Source organism: Marmota monax, unplaced genomic scaffold (genome assembly GCF_021218885.2).
Source record: "Marmota monax isolate L192 unplaced genomic scaffold, Marmota_monax_Labrador192_F-V1.1 WCK01_AAM20220418_F8-fsc00017, whole genome shotgun sequence".
Classification (NCBI taxonomy): Eukaryota; Metazoa; Chordata; class Mammalia; order Rodentia; family Sciuridae; genus Marmota; species Marmota monax.
The window spans coordinates 24741242-24766606 of record NW_026695241.1 but is presented as its reverse complement, the minus strand read 5'-3'; the positions used below and the strand labels follow the sequence as shown (position 1 = coordinate 24766606).

The window sequence follows — 25365 nt, the reverse complement described above, 5'->3', positions numbered from 1 at the left end:
GTTTGTTTAGTTTTTGTTTGGAAGATCTATCCAGTAGTGAAAGAGGTGTGTTAAAGTCATCTAGTATTATTGTGTTGTGGTCTATTTGATTCTTTTTTTTTTTTTTTCCTTTTTCGGATCCCTGTGTTTTTTTTCCATCCTTTCACCTTTAGTCTATGGATGTCTTCACCTATGAGGTGAGTCTCTTGGAGAAAGCATCTATTATTGGAGCATCTTGGCTTGTTTGGGGGGCTTTTTTTAAAATACAATCTGTCGGGCTGGCGATGTGGCTCAAGCGGTAGCACGCTCGCCTGGCATGCGCAGGGCGCTGGGTTCGATCTTCAGCACCACATGAAAATAAAATAAAGATGTTGTGTCCACCGAAAACGAAAAAATAAATCTTTAAAAAAAAAAATAAAATACAATCTGTCAGTGTATGTCTTTTTTTGGGGGGGCGGGGAGGGTATTGGGATTGAACCCAGGGGTGCTCGACCATCAAGCCACATCCCTAGCCTTTCCTTATTTTTTATTTTGAGACAGGGTCTCACTGAATTGCTTAGGTCCTGGCTAAATTGCTGAGGTTGGCTTTGAACTTGCAATCCTCCTGCTTTAGTCTACTTAGCTGCTGGGATTTCAGGAATGTGCCACTGTGCCCAGAGGTCTATGTTTTTTGATTGTTGAATTTAGGCCATTAACATTCAAGGTTGTTATTGAGATATGATTTGTATTCCCATTCATTTTGGCTTATTTCTGGTTTTTAATTTGACTTAATTTCTACTTTGATTGTCTTTTCCTTAACTGTAGTTCCTCCCTTTGCTGGTATTTACTTTTTTTTTTTTTTCCATTTCCTCCTCATGAAATATTTTCCTGAGAATGTTTGGAAGTGCAGGCTTTCTAGTTGTGAATTCTTTTAATTTTTGTTTATCATGGAAGGTTTTTATTTCATTTTCTAATCTGAAGCTTAATTTTACTGGATATAAAATTCTTGGTTGGCAGCCATTTTCTTTCAGAGCTTGGTATATGTTATTCCAGGACCTCCTAGCATTAAGGGTCTAGGTTGAGAAATTAGCTGATATCTGAATTGGTTTCCCCCTATATAAAAATCTAATACTTTTATCTTATGGCTTTTAAAATTCTATCCTTATTCTGTCTTTTCATTATAGTGTACCTTGGTGTGGGTATGTTGTAATTTTTTGCATTTGGGATCCTATAAGCCTCTTCTATTTAATTTTTCATTTCATTCTTCAGGTCTGGGAAATTTTCTGATATTATTTCATTGAAAAGATTGTGGATTCCTTTGGTTTGTATCTCTGTGCCTTCCTCTAACCCAATAAATCTTTTTTTTTTTTTTTAAGATAGAGTGAGGGGGGGAGAGAGAGAGAGAGAATTTTTAATATTTATTTTTTAGTTTTCGGCGGACACAACATCTTTGTTTTGTATGTGGTGCTGAGGATCGAACCCGGGCCGCACGCATGCCAGGAGAGCGCACTACCGCTTGAGCCACATCCCCAGCCCCCCCAATAAATCTTAAATTTGGTCTTTTCATGTTATCCTATAATTCTTAGAAGTTCTATGTGGTCAATTTTATTTTCAAGATGGGCTGGGATTGTGACTCAGTGGTAGAATGCTTGCCTATCATGAGTGAGACACTGGATTAAATTCTCAGCACTGCATATAAACAAACAAAATAAAGTCCATAGACAACCAAAAAAACATTAAAAAAATATTATATATTTTGTCTTCATTGCCTGAGGTTCTGTCTTCCAAGTGGTCTAGTCTGTTGGTGATACTTTCCACTGAATTTTTAATTTGGTTTATTGATTCCTTCATTTTGAGGATTTCTGCTTGATTTATTTTTATAATCTCTATCCCTTTATTGAGGTGATCTTTCACTTCCTGAAATTTATCTCTGATTTCACCTTACAATCATCCTTTATGTCATGGATCAGTTTAGTTATGTACATTCTGAACTCCTTCTCTGACATTTTTTCTACTGTGTTGTCAATGGATTCTATTATTGGAGCATCTTGGTTTGTTTGAGGGACTTTGTTCCCTTATTTTTTCATGTTGTTCATGTGTCTTCCCATCTTGCAGTGTGGATCTACTAAGGTAGAACAGTATTTACCCTGGAGACTTATTGTGTCCCTGAAGGTTTCAAGTACCTCGCCTTTAAGGGGGAGATCAATATTAACAGCAGCCAATGCAAACAATATACAGCCTTGAACCAAACAGCTCCTATTAAGAAGTCAGGCACTTCTCTCCCAGGCAATCCTGAGGGCTGAGGGCTAGATCCTATGAAGGATCTTTTCCTACAGAGACCTGTTCTGTATGGGGCAGATCAGGACTAGGCACAAAGAGCTGTGGGCTAGCCACACAGCTGTAAGCAATGGCCTGTGAAGACAAATACTATTTTAATGCCAGATTTTTGAAAATTAAAGTATGTGTTAAAATTCACAATGAGCCAATCCCTAAAAAACAAATGCCGAATGTCTTCTCTGATATAAGGCGGGGGGGGGGGTGTGACTCAAAATGGGGTAGGGAGGAAGAGCATGAGAAGAAGATTACCTCTAGATAGGGAAGAGAGGTGGGAGGGAAAGGGAAGGAGAAGGGGAATTGCATGGAAGATAGGAGACCCTCATTGTTATACAGAATACATGCATGATGAAGTGAGGAAAAAGAAAAAAAAGAGTGTGTCACATTAGATTGGGTAGAGAGAAGTGATGGAAGAGGAGGGGAGAGGAAAGGGGGAAAGGAAGGACAGCAGAATAAAATAGACTTTATTATTGTTGTATGTATATACATGACTGCATGACCAATGTGATTCTGCAACCTGTACACTCAGAAAAATGAGAAATTATACCCCATCTGATTCAAATGTATGGTATATCAAGATCATTGTACTGTCATGTGTAACTAATTAAAACAAAAAAAATTCACAATGAACAAACATCAAAATTTTAAATAAAGACAAGCTAAGTTTATTAAAATTACCTTGCTTTGATTTCTATTTGTACTACTGAGTATTCATCTCTAAACACTATAGTTTAGATTTGCCCATTTTTGAAATCTATAAAAATAGAAGCATACCTTATATGTAATGTATGTTATGTTTGGGTTCTTTCACTCATAATTATATTTTCAAGAGTCATTCATATTGTTGACAGAAGCTACAGGTCTTTTTTTCCTATACAGTATTTCATTACATGCATGTATCATAGTTTACTAATCACTCTACTACTAATGAACATTTGTGTTGCTTATACTGTATCGTTCTAAAGAACAAATATATCGTGATGTAGCACTGCACATGGCTGACCTTCCTTTTTGTAGAGTGGGTTTCAAATCTTTTGCCCACTTTTATACTGGCTTTTCCTTTTCCTTTTTTTTTTTTTTTTTTTTTGGAGGGGAGTACCAGGATTGAAGTCAGGGGCACTCAACCACTGAACCACATTCCCAGCCCCTTTTTATATTTTATTTAAAGACAGGGTCTTGCTGAGTTGCTTAGCACCTCACTTTTGCTGATGCTGGCTTTGAACTCTCGATCCTCCTGCCTCAGCCTCCCAAGCCGCTGGGATTACAGTTGTGTGCCACCATGCCCCCCCCCGCCGCCCCCCCCCCCCCGCTTTTTTTCTTTTGATTTGCAAGAGTTCTGTATATTTTCTGAATTTGAGCCCTTTGGTGGTTATGCATGTTGCAAATATCTTTTCCACCTTGTAGCAAGTCTGTATGATCTCTTTTCTTTTTTTGAGAGAGTGAGGGAGGGAGGGAGGGAGAGAGAGAGAGAGAGAGAGAATTTTAATATATTTTTTGGTTTTCAGCGGACACAACATCTTCATTTGTATGTGGTGCTGAGGATCGAACCCGGGCCGCACGCATGCCAGGCGAGCGCGCTACCGCTTGAGCCACATCCCCAGCCCCCTGTATGATCTCTTGATGAGCAGAAAATCTTAGCTTTAAGGTAGGCTACTTTATAGTTTCCTTTTTTTTTTTTTTTCCAGTACTGGGGATCAAACTCACAAGCACTCTGCCAATTAATTAAGCCCTCAGCCCTTTTTTATTTTATTTTGAGGCAAGGTATCACTACATTACCCGTCTGGTCTTGAATTTGTAATTCTCTTGCCTCTGAAATATAATAATGTAGTTGCTGTGAACTGTACCTCTTTATGTGATTCTGCATTTTCCTGAGGACCAATGATGTTGACTTTCTTTTTCATATGCTCATTAACCATTTGTATACTGTCTTTGGTGAAATTTCTATTCAAATTGGGGTGTTTTATTATTTACTTGTAGGAGTCCTTTATAGATTATGGATACAAGTCCTTTGCCAGAAATGTGAATTGCAAATATTTTTTACTAGTCCATATCTTGTCTTTTAAATTTCTTAATGGATTCCTTTGAATAGCATATTTTTTGTTTGTTTTTTTTTTAAAGAGTGAGTGAGAGAGAGAGAGAGAGAATTTTTTAATATTTATTTTTTAGTTTTCGGCAGACACAACATCTTCATTTGTATGTGGTGCTGAGGTTCGAACCCGGGCCGCACGCATGCCAGGCGAGCGCGCTACCACTTGAGCCACATCCCCAGCCCAGCATATGTTTATTATTTTGCAGAAGTTCAATTTATCAATTATTATTGATCAATTATTATTTTGTCATATCCAAGAAATATTGTCTGATCTAAGGTTAAGATTTTTTTCTGTTTCCTTTTAGAAATTTTATAGTTTTGGTTCTGATATTTAGATCTATGATCCACTTTAATCAATTTTTGCACATAGTGTGATATAAGGGTCTAAGTTATTTTTTGCTTCCCTAATTGTTCCCATACCATTTTTTGGAAAGATTGGTATTTCCCCACTGCATTGCTTGGAATCTTTGTGGGAAATCAATTGACCACAAATATAAGGGTTAACTAATTCAGTCATTCTAGATACAGGCTTATTTTCAAGTTTGTTGATCTTTTTTTGGGGGTATTGGGGATTGAACTTTGGGTCACTCAACCACTGAGCCACATTCCCAGCCCCTTTTTATATTTTATTTAGAGACAGGATCTCACTGAATTGCTTAGGGCTTCCTTGTTTGCTGAGGCTAGCTTTGAACTTGAGATCATCCTGCATCAGCCTCCTGAGCTAATGGGATTATAGGCGTACGCCATGGTGCCTGGAAAGTTTGTTGATCTTTTAAAACAATTTTTAGGTTCACTGATTTGCTCTATTCTTTTTCTGTTTGCTATTCCATTGATTTCTACTCTGATATTTTTTATTTACTTCTTTAGGTTTGATTTTTTTTTCTAGCTTCTTGAAGTGAAGCTGAGATTATTGACTTGATACTTTTATTTTTTACTAATTTAACCATTAAAGGCTATAAAAATTTCCTTATAAGCACTGCGTTAGTTTCACTTCATGAGCTGTATAATGCTGCACTTTCATTTTTTTATTCCATTTAATATAACTTCTAACCTTTGGTAATATCTCTTTTTTGACTCATAAGTGTGTTAATTAATTCCCAAATATCTGTAATTGTCTGCATTCATTTCTTATGAGTGTCATAACAAATTAGTAGAAACTTGGAAGATTTAAATAACAAAAAAAAATATTGTCCTAGAATTCTGGAGATCCCAAGTCCAAAATCAACGTTTGGCAAACTATGTTTCCACCAAAGGCTTTCAGAAACAGTCTGCCTCTTCCTTTTTCTTCTCTCTTTTAATTTTATTATTTATTTATTTATTTATTTATTTGGTACCAGGGCACTTAACCACTGAGCCACATTCCCAAGCCTTTTTATGTTTTATTTTGAGACAGAGCCTTACTAAATTGCTTAGGCTGGCTTTGAAGTCAAGATCCTCCTTTCTCAGCCTCCTGAGCTGCTGGTGTCCACTACCATATCCAGCTCTTTTTAAATTTTTTTCCTTGCCTTTTCCAGCTTATGGTTGCTCCATGTGTTCTTTGGCTTGTGGCTACATAAATCTCTGCCGCCACCATCCCATTGCCTCCTCCTCTCCTGTGTGTGTCATTGGATTTAAGGTCCACTTAGATCTTCATTTTAAGATCTTTATTTAGCTTAATTACATCTGCAAATAACTTATTCCCAAATAAGGCAATATTTACAGGTTCTAGGATTCAGGACATGGACTTTTTTTTTTTTCTGGGGGCTACTGTTCCATCCACCACATTATCTATTTAAATTCCAAATACATTTAAACCCACAAACTAGTATTTTTGCTTTATATAGTCATTTACATAAGCATGTTCTTTGCTTTTCTTCCTTACTGCACTTGTGTTTCTTTCTAGGATAATTTTCCTTCAGCCTAAAGAATGATTTTTTAATATGTGGCTTGGAGGCAAACTGTTTTCATTTGTCTGAAAATATCTATTCTGCTTCCTTTCTGGGAGAATATTTTTATTGGGTGGAAGACTCTTTCTTAGCAGTTCATTATTTTCTTTCAGCACATTGAAAATATCTTGTGCTGGGCACAGTGGCACACTGTAATCCCAGCAACTTGGGAGGCTGAGTCTAGAGGATCAAAAGTTTGAGGGCAGCCTCAACAATTTAGCAAGACCTTGTCTGAAAAGAAAATAATGCAAAAGGGCTGGAGATGGGGATGGGGTTGTAGCTCAGTGGTAGAGCACCTGCCTAGCCTGCATGAGGCACTATGTTTGATCCTCAGCACCACATAAAATTAAAAAATGAAATAAAGGAATTATCTCCATCTACAACTAAAAAGGGGGCGGGGGGTGCCTGGAGATGTAGTTTACTGGTAAAGTGCTCCAGTATGGCCTCCTGTCCTCCATCAAAAAAAGAAAGTATCTTCTTTTCTGGCTAGGCTGGTAACCCTTAACAAGTCAGCTACTCTTTTTTTTTTTTTTTAATATATTTATTTTTTAGTTTTCAGCGGACACAACATCTTTATTTATATGTGGTGCTGAGGATCGAGCCCATCGCCGTGCGCATGCCAGGCAAGTCCGCCACCGCTTGAGCCACATCCCCAGCTCAAGTCAGCTACTCTTCTCACTGATATACCAATGGTTGTCTATTTCTCATAAAGGGTTGCTTTTAATATTTTCTCTTTGTTTTTATTTTCTGAATTTTTACTCCAATCATACCTAGATTTGAATTTACTTTTTCTTAATGTGTCTGAGTTCATTTCACTGACTCAATATATTTTATTAGTTCTGGAAAACTCTAAGTCATTATTTACTTTACTGTCTCTGTCCTTCTTCCTTTTTCTCTCTTATTTAATAAAGTGTAGCTTTGACCTCTTCATTTTATCCATATGTCTCATTTCTTCTTCCTTTCTTTTTGCATTTTCCTTTTTTAAATTTTTTTCGTATTTTAAAAATTGTTGATGGACCTTTATTTTGTATGTATGTATGTAGGTATATATATATGAATATGCAGTATTGAGAATCAAACCCAGTGCCTTACACATGTTAGGCAAGCTCTCTACAAGTTGACCTATAACCTCAGCCCTGCATTTTCCTTCTTGTCTCTGCTTGCTTTACTCTGGGTATTTTAATTAATTCTCATGTCAGTTTCAACCTATCTCTTTCAACCTATCTCTTTCTTTAAGTTTCTGTATTTATTACTTCTATAATTTATATTAGTTCACTTCTAAATCTGTTACATATTTTAAAAATATTTTGTAATGATTTAGAAAAAAACAAATGGGTGCACAAATTATTAAGCAAAATGACACAATGAGCAAGATATTTGTACAATCTCTAAATAACTTCTCATAGATTATGCAATGATTACAAAGGAAAAAAGGTAATTTGACAGGTACTTTTTTTTTTTTTTGGTACCAAAGATTGAACCCAGGGGCACTCAATCACTGAGTCACCCAGTCTTTTTTAATTTTTATATTTTATTTTGAGACAGAGTCTCACTAAGTTGCTGAGGTTGGCTTTGAACTTGTGATCCTCCTGTCTCAGCCTCCGGAGCTTTAGATGCTTTCTTAACCAAGTGATCAATGCTAACATCACTATAACAGTACAAACTGGCATCATGTACCGCCTAACTATGATTTAGTGAGAGGTACACAATATCACTTCTGTGTTATTCCTGTAAAAAAAAAAATCATAATCTAAATCTAAATATGAGAAAAAGCATCAGAAAATCTAAATTAAGGAACACTCTACAGAAAAACTCTCTTACATCTTCCAAAGATAACAATATTATGAGAGTCAAAAGAGGAAGAAATGTTGCAGGTTAAAGTAGACTAAAGAAGGTGACTAAATTTCAATGCACAACGCTGGACTGAAAAACAATAAACAAACAAACAAACAAACGAAAAACGGCCTGATCTAAGGAACTTCATTGGAACAAACAACTAGAAAATTCTCAACATGGACTGGACATGTCCTTGTGGTAAGTTTTGCAAATCTGATAATTATACTACGATAATATAATTCCCCCTTTTTAGGAAAACAATTATAGTAGTAAGGAGGTATAATATTTGCAAATTAAGGGCTTCAGAAAAATATGATAAAGTAAATAGTGGCAAAAATATTAAAAACTGACAAATTTGGGTGAAGGGTATGTGTGTTTTTTTTTGGTCTGGGGTTGTGGCTCAGGTAGAGTATTTGACAAGCATGCATGAGGGACTGGGGTTGGAGGAGGAGGAGGAAAAGAAGAAAGAGGAGGAGAATGGGATGGGGAGAAGTAAAAAGAAGAACTGAAAATATATGCTGTGTGTGTGTGTGTATGAGAGAGAGAGGGGGGAGGGAGAGAGAGAGCACATGCTATTCATGTAGCTTTTCTGTAAATTCGAAATTATTTTAAAACAAAATTACTTTAAAACTTAGGATGCCGGGCTGGGGCTGTAGCTCAGTGGTAGAGTGCTTGCCTAGCATGCATGAGGCACTGAGTTCAATCCTCAGTACCACATAAAAATAAACAAGTAAAAAAAGTAAGTAAAAAACTTAAGATGCCAATTTTCATAGCCCCATTTTCTCCTGAAAACTTAAAGCTCAGCTCTTATCGTCATGAAGGTGGTAAACACAGTTGTGCAGTTTATGTCAGATAACTCCAATGTCAAGAATCCTGGTAGACATCAAATCAACCCTTACTCCAAAAAGCAATTTTGCATCTTAGGGTATAAGAGGCTCACAATAGAGCTGTCCTCATGGTCCCAGACAAGAAAGTGGGAAATTCTATCCTGGGCAGACAATTGCTTACCCTGGGAAGACGCTAAATTTGGACTACATGCCTACTTCCCCACCCCACAAGTCCACCCAAAGCATGGTTCAACCTCTTCTCAGCCTCCTCCAGACTGGCAATGTCCCAGGGCTGAAGCTGTTCCAACTCACCTCTCTGAGCTCCAGGCATTTCCCTAGTCTAGGTTAGGTAATTCTTCCCTTTCTTATTGGCACTTTAATGCTTCTAAGAAACATTAAGAAGATATTTTTAAAATATACTTACTTTAGCTTTCTAACTGTCACTCATGGGAGAATTAATCCAAATTACCTAGTTTGCCATTAGGATGATCTGAAATCATCTATTTTTTAATTCAAAGCCTTACCATAATTTTTTAAAATTTTTGAATTAACTTCACAAATGAACCGGTTACATTCCTCCTAATTCTTTGTAACAATAATTCCCAAGACCCTGAAACAAATAAACATTTTACAAATAGTAGGTCACTAAGCTAGCTAGCCAACTAGCTACATATACAGTCCTTTCACTAAGAATTCCAGCCTTGGTTGGCCTAACCCTCATACTTGTAACCCAAGTCAGGCTTAGAGACTTACATACTAACTTCTCATTAAAAGATTAATTAAATTAATTAAAAAGATTTAATTAAATAAAATTAATTAAAACCAGTCAGTAATTAGCTTTATAAAATCATTAAATGATTAAACAGAAAATTTAGATTTTAGAAAGACAATACCATTTATAGGATGTGGGGGTTCCTCTTCTTTCAGTGCTGACTGTGATAATGTCATTTCCTTTTCATTGGTCTGAGTTTTAAGACCATCATCTATGTTAAGCCCTGAGAATTTCCACTCGGTATAGTTCACCTGCTTCCGAATAAGAATAATATTATGTAAGTAGTCATATCTTTGTTTTCTTTCTTTCTCTTTCTTTCTTTCTTTCTTTCTTTCTTTCTTTCTTTCTTTCTTTCTTTCATACTAGCTCTATCACACATATATACACATGTATATGTTATTAAACTTCTAAGTATAAATTGTAAAGTACATAATATAGTGAATTAAATTGCTTTTGACATGAAGCAAACAGTCCAAGGATTCATTAAACTACTTGTCTTTGTGAAAAGAAAAGCTAGCCACAAATAGCTATGATTATTACTTATATATCTTCATCTGCTTCTATCTCTGAGGATAAGATGTGGGGATACTACAACCCATATTTTAGTTCTTCAGAGATTTCAAGGTCTTACTTGTAGTGTATTTCCATTTAAGACGTTACGACTAAGATACTCCATTCTATTCTTTCCTTGGACAACTATTTTTTTTCCATGTTTTCTTCTTGAGTAGCTTGCAACCTGGTGTTCCTTTTCTTTTTTTTCTCCCATCTGAGGAAGTTTTCTCTTTGCTTGATACTGGTCAGCTTCAATGGGAATCTCAGAAAATGCTATCTGGTCCTGAATAGAAGAATCAGAGACAAATTTAAAGATGATAGTTTAACAATCTTGATACTCAAGAAAGGGACTTATGAATTAGCATTAGATTTCATTTTTCTCTTGCCATGGAACTGAAAGACACTGTCTCTCCTTCTCCACAATAAATACAGGGTTTTGCTCCATCAATAGCCTCCAGAGCTGGGCACAGTGACACACACACACTCCTGTAATCCCAGCAGCTCAGGAGGCTGACGCAGAAGTATCACAAGTTCAAAGCCAGCCTCAGTAACTTAGTGAGACCCTAAATAACTCAGTGTGACCCTGTCTGTTAATAAAGTATGACAAAGGTCTGGGGATGTTGTTCAGTGGTTAACCCCCCTGGGTTCAATCCCTGTTACCAAAAAAAAAATAAAAATAGTGTCCAGATTAAATTTGCATTAGTGGTGACATTCACAAAAGAAAAATTTTTATGCCAATTTTAATAGTGCTCCCTTCAACTCCACTCCATAGAAATGGCAGAAATCTGCTACCTCAGGAGTTGGGAGAGCTACCTGGGGAGGAAAATAAGCCTTTTCCTCTGAAAATAATATCTCTAGACTTTCCTTGGTGTCATTTTCCTCAGTCTGAGCTTCTGGTTTCAGGAAGTTCTCAGGTGGTATATAGCAAGCCTTCCAATCCAGTTGTACTTGAACAGAACCATTTGGTTTCTCTGTAGGGTCAGTGAGGTTAAAATCACCTGAGAAACACAGAAACTTTAATAATACCTAAACACATGAAGTAGGCAATGAGCATTTATCAGCATCTTATCTATCCCCCCATTTCTTACATTTCATCACATTTTGTTAGAAATTAATTAACATCCATCAAATAATCATGACAATGATGCACTCAGAAGTAACAAAACAGCAGGGCAGTTAGATGATCAAAGGGGAAGATGGGTATCTCAGATTTCAGGAACAGAGTCAAAAGATGTATAAAGAGAAATAACAGCTTGCTTGTCATCAGTCATCTAGTCCGTAAAAAAAAATTACATTATCATAACTATCATTAAATTCTTACTGAACTATTCCAAGAAAGCAATCACCTACATTCAGGTGGCCCCAAGAACACTTTAGCAAAATGGCTCTTTCCTAAATGTTCAACTTCTGGTTTGTAACACTGATTAACAGAGGGGTCATATGACCTCTCCTTCTTTTGGGTGAGCTGGGGGCAAAAGTGTCAGCTTTTTTTTTTTTTTAAGTGGTTGTGGTATTAGAAGGAAAGAGGCCTCACACACTTCCAGAAAAAGATGATTAGTATTGGCTGTACCTATCCACTATTCCTAATGAGAGCACAGATACCTCTACTTCATTCTCTTAGGACTGTTGTCAGACAGCTGACCCCTCCTAGGTGCACCCTACAATCCTGGGGAAGAAAATAAAGTAAGATAGTATGAAGCTCAGCTTCATATCCCAAAAATTTGTCTTTGTCATGGTCTGGCATGGAAGTCTGATTTATATGTAACATTTAAAACAAGTTAAGACAATCACAGGGGTGTATTAAATTATGATCAGATCTAGTCATGCACTAAGAAATAGGCCTCAGGTAAAGACAAGTAGTAGGAAGCACTGCAGACTTTGAAAAAGTTTTCCAGAGACACAGGTATGGATTTCAGGTTGGGGGTCAAGCCCCTTGTGAATCCTGATTTTTTGCTGAACAGGAATGGAAGCCCATGTTTCCACACAAGCAGTGAGGCTCTAAGTCTTCTGCCCTGTTGCTCTTGACAATATTCTAAAGTCTTCAGCAGCTTGTTTGAAAGACTGTTCCAAGCAAGTGATCAAAGAATAATAGAATCAGAACAAGGAGGCAACACTGGGGAGGGAGGGTGTAAAGATGTAACAACCTGGAACTCCCACCTTTAATAGATTTGTTCTGTGCAAGAGACAGCAAGGGTACTTGGACTCTGCCAAGGTAGGAGCCAGGCTCTGAGTCTTCATCATCGAAAACATATATGGACAGGGCCTCCCGCCTCAGATACTCATCCAGGTCAGAGGTCACAAGCACTGGGAATCGAGCCTGGTCTCCAAAGTAGGGATCATTACTGGCTGGAATGATGGCAGTGTCATGGTCAGAAAAGGTGAAGAAGCGGTACATGGCATAGGGACTGGGTTGAGTTCCCAGCCTTCGACTCCGGAGACCACGGCACCTGGTGATTTCGATCCGCAGCTCATTCTGATGTTTCCAGGCTTCTGATCTGGACTGGAAAGATGTTGGTCTTGGATTGAGGAAGAGGGCAGCCTGAGAGTGTCATAGGTAAAGCCCAACCCATGGTGAGGAAGAGCTACAATCTAGAGAGTTGCTATCCTGACTGGGTCACAAACCTAATGCCCTTCACCTGCATGCCCACTGGCTCTGGCAGTTATCCAGGGGAGATGCCAGTCCTCAGCCCCTATCTTAGTGATAGAGAAGCTGTCTTGTGGTCACTAGCTCCTAGGGCATGATTTCACTCCAAACTCAAGTTTGACCAAGGGAAGGATCTGAACTAGTTTTGGTGTGGTTGCTTTTTTCTTTCATTCACATTCAACAAATATTCTTTGAGAGTGAAGACTGAACTGTTCTCATGAGCTGTTTGGCTGAGGCTCCTTGGAGATGCTTGGGCACATCTTTTTTCTCACCTCATCCTCCTGAGCCTTCCAGGCATCAAGCACATTGGCTGACAGGTAGGCCTGGGCTTTCTTTTGTTTATTGCATGCCCATAGGTTGGATCTTAGAGGCAAGCGTAGCCTCATCCAGTACTCTAGCACCCCGCAGTCTTCTCCAGCAGCTCCTGGGTAGCGGAAAGTATGAAAAGTATGGAGAATACAGATGGTGTGGCAAGGATTGGGATTAAAGGATTGGGATTAAAGGATTGGGAATAAAGGCAGAGAATGAAAACAGGAAACCACTGGAAAAGAAACTATGGGCTTTGGGAGATTCTGCATTGGTCCTAGGAGCTGTAGGAAGCTGACAGCACTTACCAGTAAGTACAGCTGAGCCATGGACTTTCTCCACAGTCTCCAGCACTTTGTCAAAGCAAATCTGTCCAGTCGCAAGAGTATGGTGCTCACTGCCCACAGCCTGATGTAGATCAACCCGGGCTGAAGCCACTTGAAGGTAGTGCAAGAAAAGGGAACCTATGTCCACCACATACTGGGATGTAAAGTCATAAAGGGGCTGTGGCCCCACAGATAATGGGGTACTGTGGGTTTCAAAATCATAGAAGGAATAGGTGCAGAAAGTGGTAGGTTGGATGTCTCCAGCCTGGGTCAGAGCAGCAGGTGTCAAGAAGGCCTGGTGGATATGCAGTTCAAAAATATTTTCACTCCAATGCAGCAAAGAAATGTCCACTTCATCCGCCGTTCCATGGGCTGACCGTGATTCCAGACACAAAGACAACTGTCGAGTGCCATAAGCAACATCTTTGAGTTGTTCTAGAGGAGAAAGAAAACTGCCTATCCATTAAATGGTAGGGAGCTCTTCCTTAGCCTACAGAAGGATACAGAGAAGGAGAATAAAAACATGGTGGAAGTCCATGTTGAGATGATTTCAAGAAACCTCATGATTCAAAAGAAAGAGCAAAAGAATGACAACCAAGAGCTTTGAATTCTGATGACCAAATAGTCAATACTTCTTCAGAGAGAAAATACTGAATGAGTGGCTGGAAAATAAATGCAACTCAGGAAGCACATTTCATCATACAGAGGATATTGTTTTGGTTTACAACAAAGTCAAATGAATTAATCAGTAATTATAAAAGAGACGCACTAGTAACACAAAATGCGAAATTTCCAAAATTTCTGTGTGTTGGTCAAGAGAGATTAGCAAGTTACAGACATGATGTCTATTACACCACATTGGGCCCAGCCAAGAAATGCTTCCCTTTTTCAGCCAGATCAGTTGAAAGAATTTTTATTCTGTTCTGAAACTGGTTTTAATCACCAGCTGCAGTGATGCACACTTATAATCCCAGTGGCTCAGAAGGCTAAGGCAGGAGGATTGGAATTCAAGGCCAGCTTCAGCAATTTAGTGAGGCCTTAAGCAACTTAGTGAGGCCTTGTAGCAAAAAAAAAAAAAAGTGCTTGGGGTGCGGTCTCGTTGGTAAAAGCCCCTCTTGGTTAAATCCCCAGAAACCCTTTCTCCCCAAAAAAGAGGCTGGTTTAATTACAGAGGGGAAAAAAATCATTTCAATTCAAAGGATAATGGAGTAAAAAGTGGAAGAGGAGACTTACTGGAAGTGGGTTGAAATGTTGGTAGTGGGATGCAAAGATATGTAGTCAGCACCCAATCTGGATATTACTTCTCATGCCCAACCAATCAGAAACTTTGATATATTGTCTACTTCAAATTGAGAGTATTTGAGTCATCACAGCCTGTTGATGGTGAATATCCTATTTTAAGAGTTAAATCAATAGAATAAAATGTTCTGGATACATTAGAATGTCTTCATGTTAAAACATGAAATACGGATATTGCATGTACAGATATGAGCTAATTGGTTAATGCGTTCTTAATTTATAAGGTTAATATAATTAGATACAATATATTTAAAACTTTGCACTACATGACACAAGGCTAATAGTCTAAGCAATAAGATTCTACTAAGAAATGGTCAAAGACCAGGAACTGGCAATTCTCAAAAGAAATAACTGGTAAACTATGAAAAGCTCTTTAACTTAGCAGTAATCAGACAACTGTAAGTTTAAGCAAATGAATCTTCATAAGCAGGGTATTTATCCTGCTTGGTTGTAAGAGAAAAACCCTGAATCTGAAACACTTGAGAATTTTAATCCAAGGGGGTATTTTCTTAGTTATAATATGACAGTGACATTTTATTGGACTCACCCTCGCATAGATAAGTCATGCCCCAGAATGACTCATCTCCCTTTATTCTATTTCCATGCTTACTAAGTAATATGCTTATTACTGATTCTCTTGCCAGAAAGAGGGATGCCCTGATCAGTGTTTCCAAATATTCTAATGGCAGTAATGGAACAACCACCATTGTGGATTATTTTTTTATTTAAATATCGATCTCTGGTGAATTTAGTGAGTCAAGCCTCTCATCACTGAGTATGACAATAAAGCCTAGTTTCTTGACATATAAGGCCAAGAGCAAACACTGTCCAGCAGTGATGATACTAAAAATAGGATGTAGCACAATATGAAATGCATTAAGTGACAGCTGCCCTGTGACTGTTGACATCCTTGAATGAAGTGATAGGAGATGAGTAATAAAGGTGTATTACCTGACAAACAAAAATAGCTTTGCAGGATTTGATTGAATAGAGAATGGAGAGAGAGAGAGAGAGAGAGAGAGAGAGAGAGAGAGAAGGATAGATTGATTTACCATCCTGAGGGCCAATAGTGATGCTCTCATTCTTGAAATATAATCAACCCCCTGGAAACAATTATTGAGCCTGGTTGAAACTCTCCAGAGAAATCAGAGAAACACACTGACATTAGTGGAGGAAAGAAGATGTTAACAACATGTTAAAGACACAAAGATGACAGGATAAAGAACAGGAGGGCTAAGTTAAGGACACAAGAGGCAGCCTTGCACAGATTGTACACAAAGGAAATACAGGCATTAGCTGGGTGAGGCGGCCCAAGATGAGAACAAAGTACTAGGACTTGCCAGATATTGGAAGGCCATGGCTTCTCAAAATACCTTCCAGCTGCCTGATACGGTTGTTCTTGACATCTAGGAGCTGACTCAGCCTCTCCAGCTTTTCTTTGTGATCTTTACTTTCGCTGTCAGTTTTTGTCATCATTGCTTCCAGTTCCTCCTAAAACAAAATAATGTCTGAACTTTCCCATCTCGGTGGCCTAGAACACAAAAGCCCAGATAGAAAGGTGGCACTTGCTGGGTAAAGAAGACTGCTATCCCCATAACAGGGAGGAGTGAACCACTATAAAAAGGCCTAGCTTCCTCACAGACCCCTCTAGGACTACTTGTGCTAAGGGTGTCATAGGTTAGTATTTCTCTAGGACTGGAAATAATTAAACCAGAAGCTTCACACTTGCCAGTTTTATTAGCCAGCCCCATCTACTGGCTTCTAATGCCAAGGTGCCATGGGCAAGTGTGAGTCCTTAAGTTCTTCTAAGGACAGCACATTCTGGGTTTGCATGGGACAGTGTATCACCTGGTGTCAGCTCTGGAAACTTGGGTCTTGCTTCCTTACCAGTCTTGGGAGTGGTATTATAATTCCCATGTGCCCAATTATCTATCCCTTCCCACACCATTTTTTCCTTGCACCTGATAACACATGTTGATTTTTCGCTGCAGAAGGAGCATGTCTCTGGTCTTTTCTAGTTCTAGTGTGGTCTCTGCATGCAATACTTGCAATTCACTTAGCATCTGGGACAGTTGTTTTTCTTCTTGTATTTCTGGTTCCCCGTGCTACAGAGAAAGACATTCGTGAAAAGGAGTATAAATATGACAAGTAGAGTAACAACTCTTCTCCATAAAGCAGTTGCTGCTAGTAGTAAGACGCCAGCAACAAAATTTACTCCAGTGGAAAAAAAAGACTTGTGCTACTTCACAAAGGCACCTCTGCTGGGAGCCATTAGCCAAGTAGGTATGACAATTTCCTTGCCAGCGTACCCCATGTTGCAGTGACATTGAATGTACGTGACCTTGCTCAAGGACCAAGGCAGATTAGGGTGTTCCCGGTTTTAAGATAATCGTGTTTAGGGCGTTCCCAGTTTAGGTTCCAGGTTTAAGGTTTAAGATTATTCCTGCTGGGAATAGGGCGTATCCTGCTGCCTGAGTTCCCCTTGAGTTCTCACGGGATTCAGACAGTATATTTTGGGAGAAGAAGCCCAGTGGAGGTGGACTTGGGCAGAGAACATGGATTTGGGAAGAGAACGTGGATTTCCCCAGAACGTGATTGTAGACGGCTGGTGTGAGTTCGGGAATAAAGAGTTGCTGTTTGAATCTACAAGCTGTGTGGTGGCTCGTGATTGTGTGCCCAGCCAGACTGTGGCATTTGTGCCCAGCCAGACTGCGGCACACCTCCTGTCAAGTCCTCATGGTCTGCAGAAGCAGCAGCACCAGAAGTTATACAGCCTCTAATGGCAATTTGCTTCTCAGCAGATCAATTCAAGTCCTCATCTGAAAAAGATTCTACATTTTATGAGCTGTGATGCATGGAAAAAAGCAGGTGGATTTCAATAGGCCCTCTCTACTCTTGGCCTTCTCATATATCCCTCCAAATATGGTCCTCAGTCAGGACAAAATATTCAGTGAGCATTTTAACACCTGCATCTTTCCTAGGGATATTTGCAGAGATCCCTCTGGAGAGTGGACTTATTCGTTTAAAGAGGTTCTTACCTCTACCAGAGCTGTCTCTAGGAACAGATCTGGGTGAGTGTAGGGTTCAGATTGATCATCAGGAGACTCAGGTGTTGTGGCTGTCATTTGGAGGATCTCTACTTCCTGTTTATGATTCTGAAGGATGTTGGTAACTTCAAGCTTCAGAACCCTGTTTTGAGCTGGAGAAAAAATAATCCAGAAAGTTACTGGTAATCATAGTCAGTCAGATCCCACTAACGTTCATTTCATTTTATAAATTTGCCCTAAGAGAAATAATTCTCTTATTTCTACAAAGGAATTTTACTTTGTTGACTCAGTAAACAGGATTGTCTTCTGGTCATGGGGGGAGAGTACTGGGGGCTAAACACAGGGGTGCTTTACTCCTGAGATACATCCCTAATCCTTTTTTTTTTTTTTGAGACAGGGTCTTGCCAAGTTGCTTAGGGCCACTAAACTGCTGAGGCCGGCTTTGATTTTCGATCCTCCTGCCTCATCGTCCTCAGCTATTGAAATTATAGGCGTGTGCCACTACACCCGTCCCTCTGCCTCTTTTATTCTTGATTTGTATTTCTTTTCCTTCACTCTCCTATGAATACACTAGAATCCGATGACATACAAAATTGTTAAGAGTACACAGTAAGGTACAGAACAGGAAGAAGCAGCAAGATAAAGATCTTTTTGACAGTGTTTTAAAATATTCCAAATAATTATTGCCTGTGATCCAAGAGTTAAGATAGCAGGTGAAATGATAGTAGTAATAAAAATTAGTAATCTCAAATATTAGGGCTTAAAAAAAAGAATTCTCCTACTCACACTTAAATGATTGATGAGAATGACAAAAGACAGAGAAATTCATTTTAATACCTTTAAATCAATAAAGTGAATGTTTAAAATAACAAATTAAAATTCAGCATCCTCCCAAATAGAAAGACACTACATAGGAAAAAGTATACACAGGAGGTAGGTAGGTGTCATGTCTTCCTGATAGTAAATCTGACCTGATATCCAGTGTTTTTATTCTAGTCATCTATGATCCACAAAAGAATAGGATCAAGAAGAAATGAAAGCCCAAGTTCCCTTCTACTAAACCAAATATAGGGGGTGCCACACTTAGAGCTCTCCCAGACCTGATTTACCTTTCTCACTGGACAGCTGATCTAAGACCTTTTTCTTCTCCTCCAGCTCAGCATCCAGTTGATCCTGCAATTGAGATACTTGCTGCCTCAGCTGTTCTCCTATGAGCTCATTGCTCCAGTGCGGCTGATTACTGCTGTCCAGCATGCTGAAAATGGGAAGGGAGTTGTCAGATGGATATTCAAAGGTGCGTGGTATGATGTCTTCACTACACAGTTTTGACATCTCCTGGGTCTAGTTCATCATTCATTTCTCTACATGTTTTTTCTGCCCCTACTTTATTTGTAACTGTCATTCACCAACTGCTTTGGAACTTTTGGGTGCCACTGAGGAGTTGCTCGGCATCACTTCTGTTTAGGTCTCAAGTGTCTCACTGAGCAACCACTCCAAGTCATACACATGTGCATTGCCTAGCACAGTGACTTTCTTTAGGCAGGGCACTGTGTATCAAGATATGCTCAGGACAGCTGGATTAGAAAGAAGAAACAAAATCTTCCTCTTCTCACCTCATTCCTCTAGACCCTTGCCAATGGCTAGTTAATGGAATACTTGCCTTTGAGCTAGATGCAAGTTACTATACTGAAGGGCAGGAACCAAACTTTTCAACAACTGAACCCTCCATTCTATAGTGTCTAGCTGTCAGGCAGAACTGTTTTGAGTATAAAACACACATGGCCAGTTCTTTAGCATTTACACAAAGGAAATGACATTGACATAAATTATTCCTACTTCTTTTTCCTATTGATCGGTTTAATAAATGTCATCTGAAAATAACTTGCTCAAGATATTATTAAGATTCCTTAGCACTTCCTGACCCATATGGTGACCCAAGAAAATAATATTCTGACTGATGAGGGAAAGAAGCCAATAGTAGTAGTATCTGCCACAGAGGGTCTTCAGAGTGAATAACCCCCACACTGTTTCATTTTGCTGAGTTGAACATCAGTTGTTCCCAGGACACTCCTGTAAGACCCCATGCTGTTTCACTAATCTTCCTCTTGCTGTCTTTAACTATGTCAGAAGGTACTTTTGATTTTTTTTAAGTACTTTTTTTTTCTTTAACATTTATTTTTTTAGTTTTAGGTGGACATAATATCTTTATTTCATTTTTATGTGGTGCTGGGAATCGAACCCAGTGCCTCATGCATGCTAGGCAAGTGCGCTACCACTTGAGCCACATCCCCAGCCCACTTTTGATTTTTTTTAATGTTTGTTTTTTAGGTGTAGATGGATACAACACAATGCCTTTATTTTTATGAGGTGCTGAGGCTCGAACCCAGGTCTCGCCCGTGCTAAGCGAACGCTCTACCGCTGAGCCACAATCCCAGTCTGGTACTTTTTTTTTTTAATTTTTAATATTTATTTTTCAGTTTTCAGCGGACACAACATCTTTGTTGGCATGTGGTGCTGAGGATCAAACCCGGGCCGCATGCATGCCAGGCAAGCGCGCTACCGCATGAGCCACATCCCCAGCCCTAGTCCGGTACTTTGGATTTTTATAATCTTCCAGGCAGGTTAATGACAAAATTAATACATGAATATATATTCACTGTGAAAAATTAAAATAATAGGCCAGGCACGGTGGCCCATACTTGTAATTTCAGCAGCTCGGGAGGCTGAGGCAGGAGAATCACGAGTTTAAAGCCAGCCTCAGCAAAAGTAAGGCACTAAGCAACTCAATGAGACCCTGTCTCTAAATAAAATATAAAATAGGGCTGGGGATGTGGTTCAGTGGTTGAGTGCCCCTGGGTTCAATCCCCGTACCCACCCCCCCAAAAAAACTGTAGATACACACACACATATAAACTAGGTTAGAGGTAACATATCCCTTCATATCTTATTTTTTCTTTGAACAATATATCTACGTCTTTCTTTTTTCTTCTTTTTCCTCTTCTTTTTTCATGGTACTGGGGATTGATTATAGGCACTTTATCCCAGAGCTACATCCTCAGTACCCCCCCCTTTTTTTTTTCAATATTCAGACTAAGTTGATGAGGCTAGCCTTGAACTTGTGATCTTCCTACCTCAGACTCCTGAATCACCAGAATTACAGGTGTGCACCACCACACCAGACTTATCTACTTCATTTTAATTTTATTTGTTTATTTATTTTTACTGGAGATTGAACCCAGGAGCACTCTACCTGAGCTACATTCCCAGACCTTTTTTTATATTTTATTTTAAGGCAGAGCCTCATCAAGTTGCATAGGGTATTGCTAAGTTACTGAGGCTGACCTCAAACTTTTGAGCTTCCTGCCTCCATCTCCCAAATTGCTAGGATTACAAGCATGCACTACCACTCTTGGCTAATTGTTCATTTTGAACAACTTCATAGCACTTCATTGTAGGGATGCAACATGATTTATTTTCCCTATCAAAGGAAATTTGGATGATTTTCAGGACTTCTTTACCACTACTAACTATGCAGTAATAACATTCTTATTATATAGATATTTTTGAATATACATAATAGGATTGTATTAGTTTTGATTCCAAAAAATGAAATTGCAGGTACAAAAGGTATACATTTAAAAAAATGTTTTAGTTATAGATGGACACAATACCTTTATTTTATGTACTTATTTTTACATGGTACTGAGGATTGAACTCAGTGCCTCACACATACTAGGCAAATGCTCTACTACTGAGCTACAACCCAGCCCTATTTAACATTTTAATATGTAGTGTCAGCATCATAACACCAGACTTCAAATTATACTTCAGAGCTGTAGTAACAAAAACTGCATGGTACTGGCATGCAGACCATGGAATAGATGACACAGAGATACGGTCCTCTGATCCTTGTCAAAGATGTCAAAAACACACAGTGGAGAAAAGAAAGCCTTCTTACAGTGCTGAGAAAATGGGTTATTTCTATGTAGAAGAATGAAACTGGACCCTTATCTCTCATCTTGCACAAAAATCAATTCAAAATGGATCAAAGACCTAGGAATTGGAATATAAACTAGGCAACTCCTAGAAGAAAACATAGGGTCAACACTCCAGCATATAGGCACAGGCAATAACTTTCTCAATAGGATTGTTAAAATTCAGAAAATAATGCCAAGATTTAATAAATGGGATGGCATCAAATTGAAAAGCTTCTGCACATCAAAAGAAATAATTAGAAATGTTAACAGAGAACCTACAGAATGGAAGAAAATCTTTGCTAGCTACTCTTCTGACAGAAGATTAATATCTCAAATAAATGAAGAACTCAAAAACTTAACACCAAAATATCAAGTAACCCAACTTATAAATGGGCAAATTAATTTACTATTTCTGAAAAGAAGAAATACAAATGGCCAAAAAATATATTTTAAAATGTTCAACATCATTGGCAATTGTGGAAATGAAAATTAAAACTACACTGAAATTTCATCTCATATCAGAATGGCAGTCATCAAGAAAACAAATAATAAATAATAGAAAGGATATGGAAAAAAAGGAAGACTACACTGTTGGTGGGATTGTAAATTAGTACAAGCACTAAGGAAATCAGTATGAAGGTTCCTCAAAAGATAAAAAACGAAACCACCATATGATCCAGCTATGGCGCTCTTTGGTGTTTATCCTAAAGAATTAATGTCATCATATTACAGTGATACATGCACACCCCTGTTTATAGAGCTAAGCTATGGAACCAGCATAGGTGTCCATCAAAAGATGAATGGACAAAGAAAATGTGGTATATATACACAAAGGAATTTTATTCAGCCTTAAAGAAAAATGAAATTGTGTCATTTGCTGGAAAATAGATGGAACTAGAGATCATTATGTCAAACAAAATAAGACAAACTGTCAGGACACGATGGTGTATGCCTATAATCCCAGTAGCTCGAGAGGCTGAGGCAGGAGGAGTTCAAAGCCAACCTCGGCAATTTAGTGAGGCACTAAGCAACTCAGCAAGACCTTGTTTCTAAATAAGGGCTGAGGATGTGGTTCAGCGGCTAAATGCCGCTGGGTTCAAACCCTGGCACCAAAAGAAAAAAAAAAAAAAGAAACCAAACTGAGAAGGTCAAGGATCATATGTTTCTCTCCTATATGGAAGCTAGAAAAGAAAAAGAAAAAGAAAGGTGAGGGATTCAGGGATCTCATGAAAATCAAAGGTCAGTAGAGTTGAGGAACAGGAGGGAAAGGGAAAGTACTAGGAAGTGATTTCACTAAATTATATTGTTATATTGTATGCATGTACAAATATGTAACGACAATCCCATCATTATGTACAACTATAATGCATCAATAAAAAGTGTAAAAATAGAAAAAAATAGTGTATAATTCTCTTTCAAAAAGATTGTGTCACCAGGTGCAATAGGTGCATGTCTGTAATCCCAGCAGCTGGGGAGGCCAAGGTAAGAGTATCACAAGTTCAAAGCCAATCTCAGCAATTTAGCAAGGCCCTAAGCAACTTAGCAAGACCCTGTCTCAAAATAAAAAATAAAATGGACTGGGGATGTGACTCAGTTGTTAAGCCCCCCGTTGGTTCAATCCCCAATACCAAAAAAAAGAAAAAGATGTCAGATTATATTCAATTTATATTCTAACAATATTGAATACCAGTTTCTCAATATATTTATTAATGTTAGATATTATGTTTAAAATTCGAGAGGCATTTTATACAACTTTCTTTTTTACAGCAAAAAATGCCCTGAGACCCAAACTTGGTACTCACTTTTCTAAGAGTCTGTCATAATTGTCATTCAGCAATTCTCGCTCTTTCTCCAAATCTTCGACTCTCTCCTGAAACTAAGAATGATGTAAAAGTCCTTGTGATAAAACTTTAAATTTCATTGCTCTGCACAGGTTTTCCCTTTCCCATTGCAGGATGAGGCTTGGATGACACCTTTTTTGTGCTCCTCTCCCTTGTCTATTGAGGAGCCATTGACTAGAAAAATTAAAATGAACTGATGGTGGGCTAGAGACTTTTATGGGAATTGATGAGAATTCTCTGAAGTTTTCCTGATGTCTGGATTCCTACTGTTGGGGAAGCAGCAAAATATTGAAAAAGCAAGGACTTTGGAGAACAGATCGCATAAGTCCCAGGTTTTCCTCTAATGATGCAATAATCTTAAATCAAAGATTTAACCACTTAGAACCTCATTGTTTTCATTTAAAAAAAATAAAAATAAAACACCACAGTGTTGCAAAGATGCACATTTCAACATCTCTGAAATTGGAATGCAGCACATTGGATGGCAATTTCTTATAATTATTATTTACCTCCTTCAGAGTTGTCTGCAAGATAGACACATCTTCCAGTTGGCTCTTCAAGCTCACAGCCTTCTTGCTTTCCTCCTTCAGTTCTTCTCTGAGCTCATTCACTTGGCTGAGTAGGGCATCATGGGCTGCACTCAGGATTCCTTGATTCTGGGGCCAGAGGAAAGTTGCTCTGGGAATGATCATATCACTCCCAGTAACACTGGTATTCCAAGGTGGATGTCCCAAAGAATGACCTCAATGAGTTGCATATTACCTTTACACTGTAAGTTAACCTCATTTCACACCATAGCCTTTCTCTGAAAGTACAGTTTCCCCTTTAGGGAGGATTTTCCATTCTGAGCAACTATAATTTGTCAATGGAGCCTGAATTTCCCCAAGGTTCAAATTAACTCCTGGTTCTAAATTAGGTGGTATTTTCCAAAGCTGCTTTAACTTTCTAAAATATCTGATTAGTTTTTATAATGATCTATTTCTTCATTTGCACCTGAGAAAATGACATGTTAGCTTTAGAAGTTATGAGCATTTTTATGGTGGACTCCTTCCTCTTGGTGAGGTGCAGCTTGGACTGGTCATGCTTAGTCATAATTTGCCTTCATAATTCGTAGGGATATTCACTGAGCTTTATTGGCACCCCACTTACAGTGGTGAATAGGGCTGTATATCTAATAACATCAGAGAATATCTGTAACATCTTTGTTATATCTTAGTACCTCATGCATGCTAAAAAATACTTTTGGGAATTTTGTTTTTATTTTGGTACCAACCAGGGACTGAACCCAGGGGCATGTAACAACTGACATACATCCCCAGCCCTTTTATTTATTTTTTATAATTTTGAGACAGGGCCTTGCTATTTTGCTGAGGCTATTTATTTTTTATTTTTATTTTTTTAGTTGTAGATGGACACAATACCTTTATTTTATTTATTTATGTGGTGCTGAGGATTGAACCCAGTGCCCCACACATGCGAAGCAAGAGTTCTACCACTGAGCCACAACCCCAGTCCACTGAGGCTATTTTTTTGAACTAGCAATCCTCCTGCCTGAGCCTCCCAAATTGCTGGGATTACAGGTGTGCTCCAGCTCTCTTGGGAATTTTTGAGCAAATGCTATAATTCTCTGTA

General features: G+C 38.5%; 1 protein-coding gene across 1 annotated transcript in view; it reads right to left on the bottom strand.

Moving 5' to 3' along the window:
- Window positions 1–25365, bottom strand: part of Rpgrip1 (RPGR interacting protein 1) — a 62846-nt gene that overhangs the window by 19264 nt on the left and 18217 nt on the right. Inside the window, exons 9-20 of the mRNA XM_046441061.2 lie at window positions 24243–24389; window positions 23695–23768; window positions 19025–19170; window positions 17907–18067; window positions 16830–16973; window positions 16209–16359; window positions 13552–14004; window positions 13210–13361; window positions 12451–12793; window positions 11107–11291; window positions 10373–10576; window positions 9863–9995 (exon numbers count right to left, since the gene is read on the bottom strand). Coding sequence (XP_046297017.1) covers window positions 9863–9995; window positions 10373–10576; window positions 11107–11291; window positions 12451–12793; window positions 13210–13361; window positions 13552–14004; window positions 16209–16359; window positions 16830–16973; window positions 17907–18067; window positions 19025–19170; window positions 23695–23768; window positions 24243–24389 — 2293 coding nt within the window. The remainder of the gene's footprint in view (window positions 1–9862; window positions 9996–10372; window positions 10577–11106; window positions 11292–12450; window positions 12794–13209; window positions 13362–13551; window positions 14005–16208; window positions 16360–16829; window positions 16974–17906; window positions 18068–19024; window positions 19171–23694; window positions 23769–24242; window positions 24390–25365) is intronic.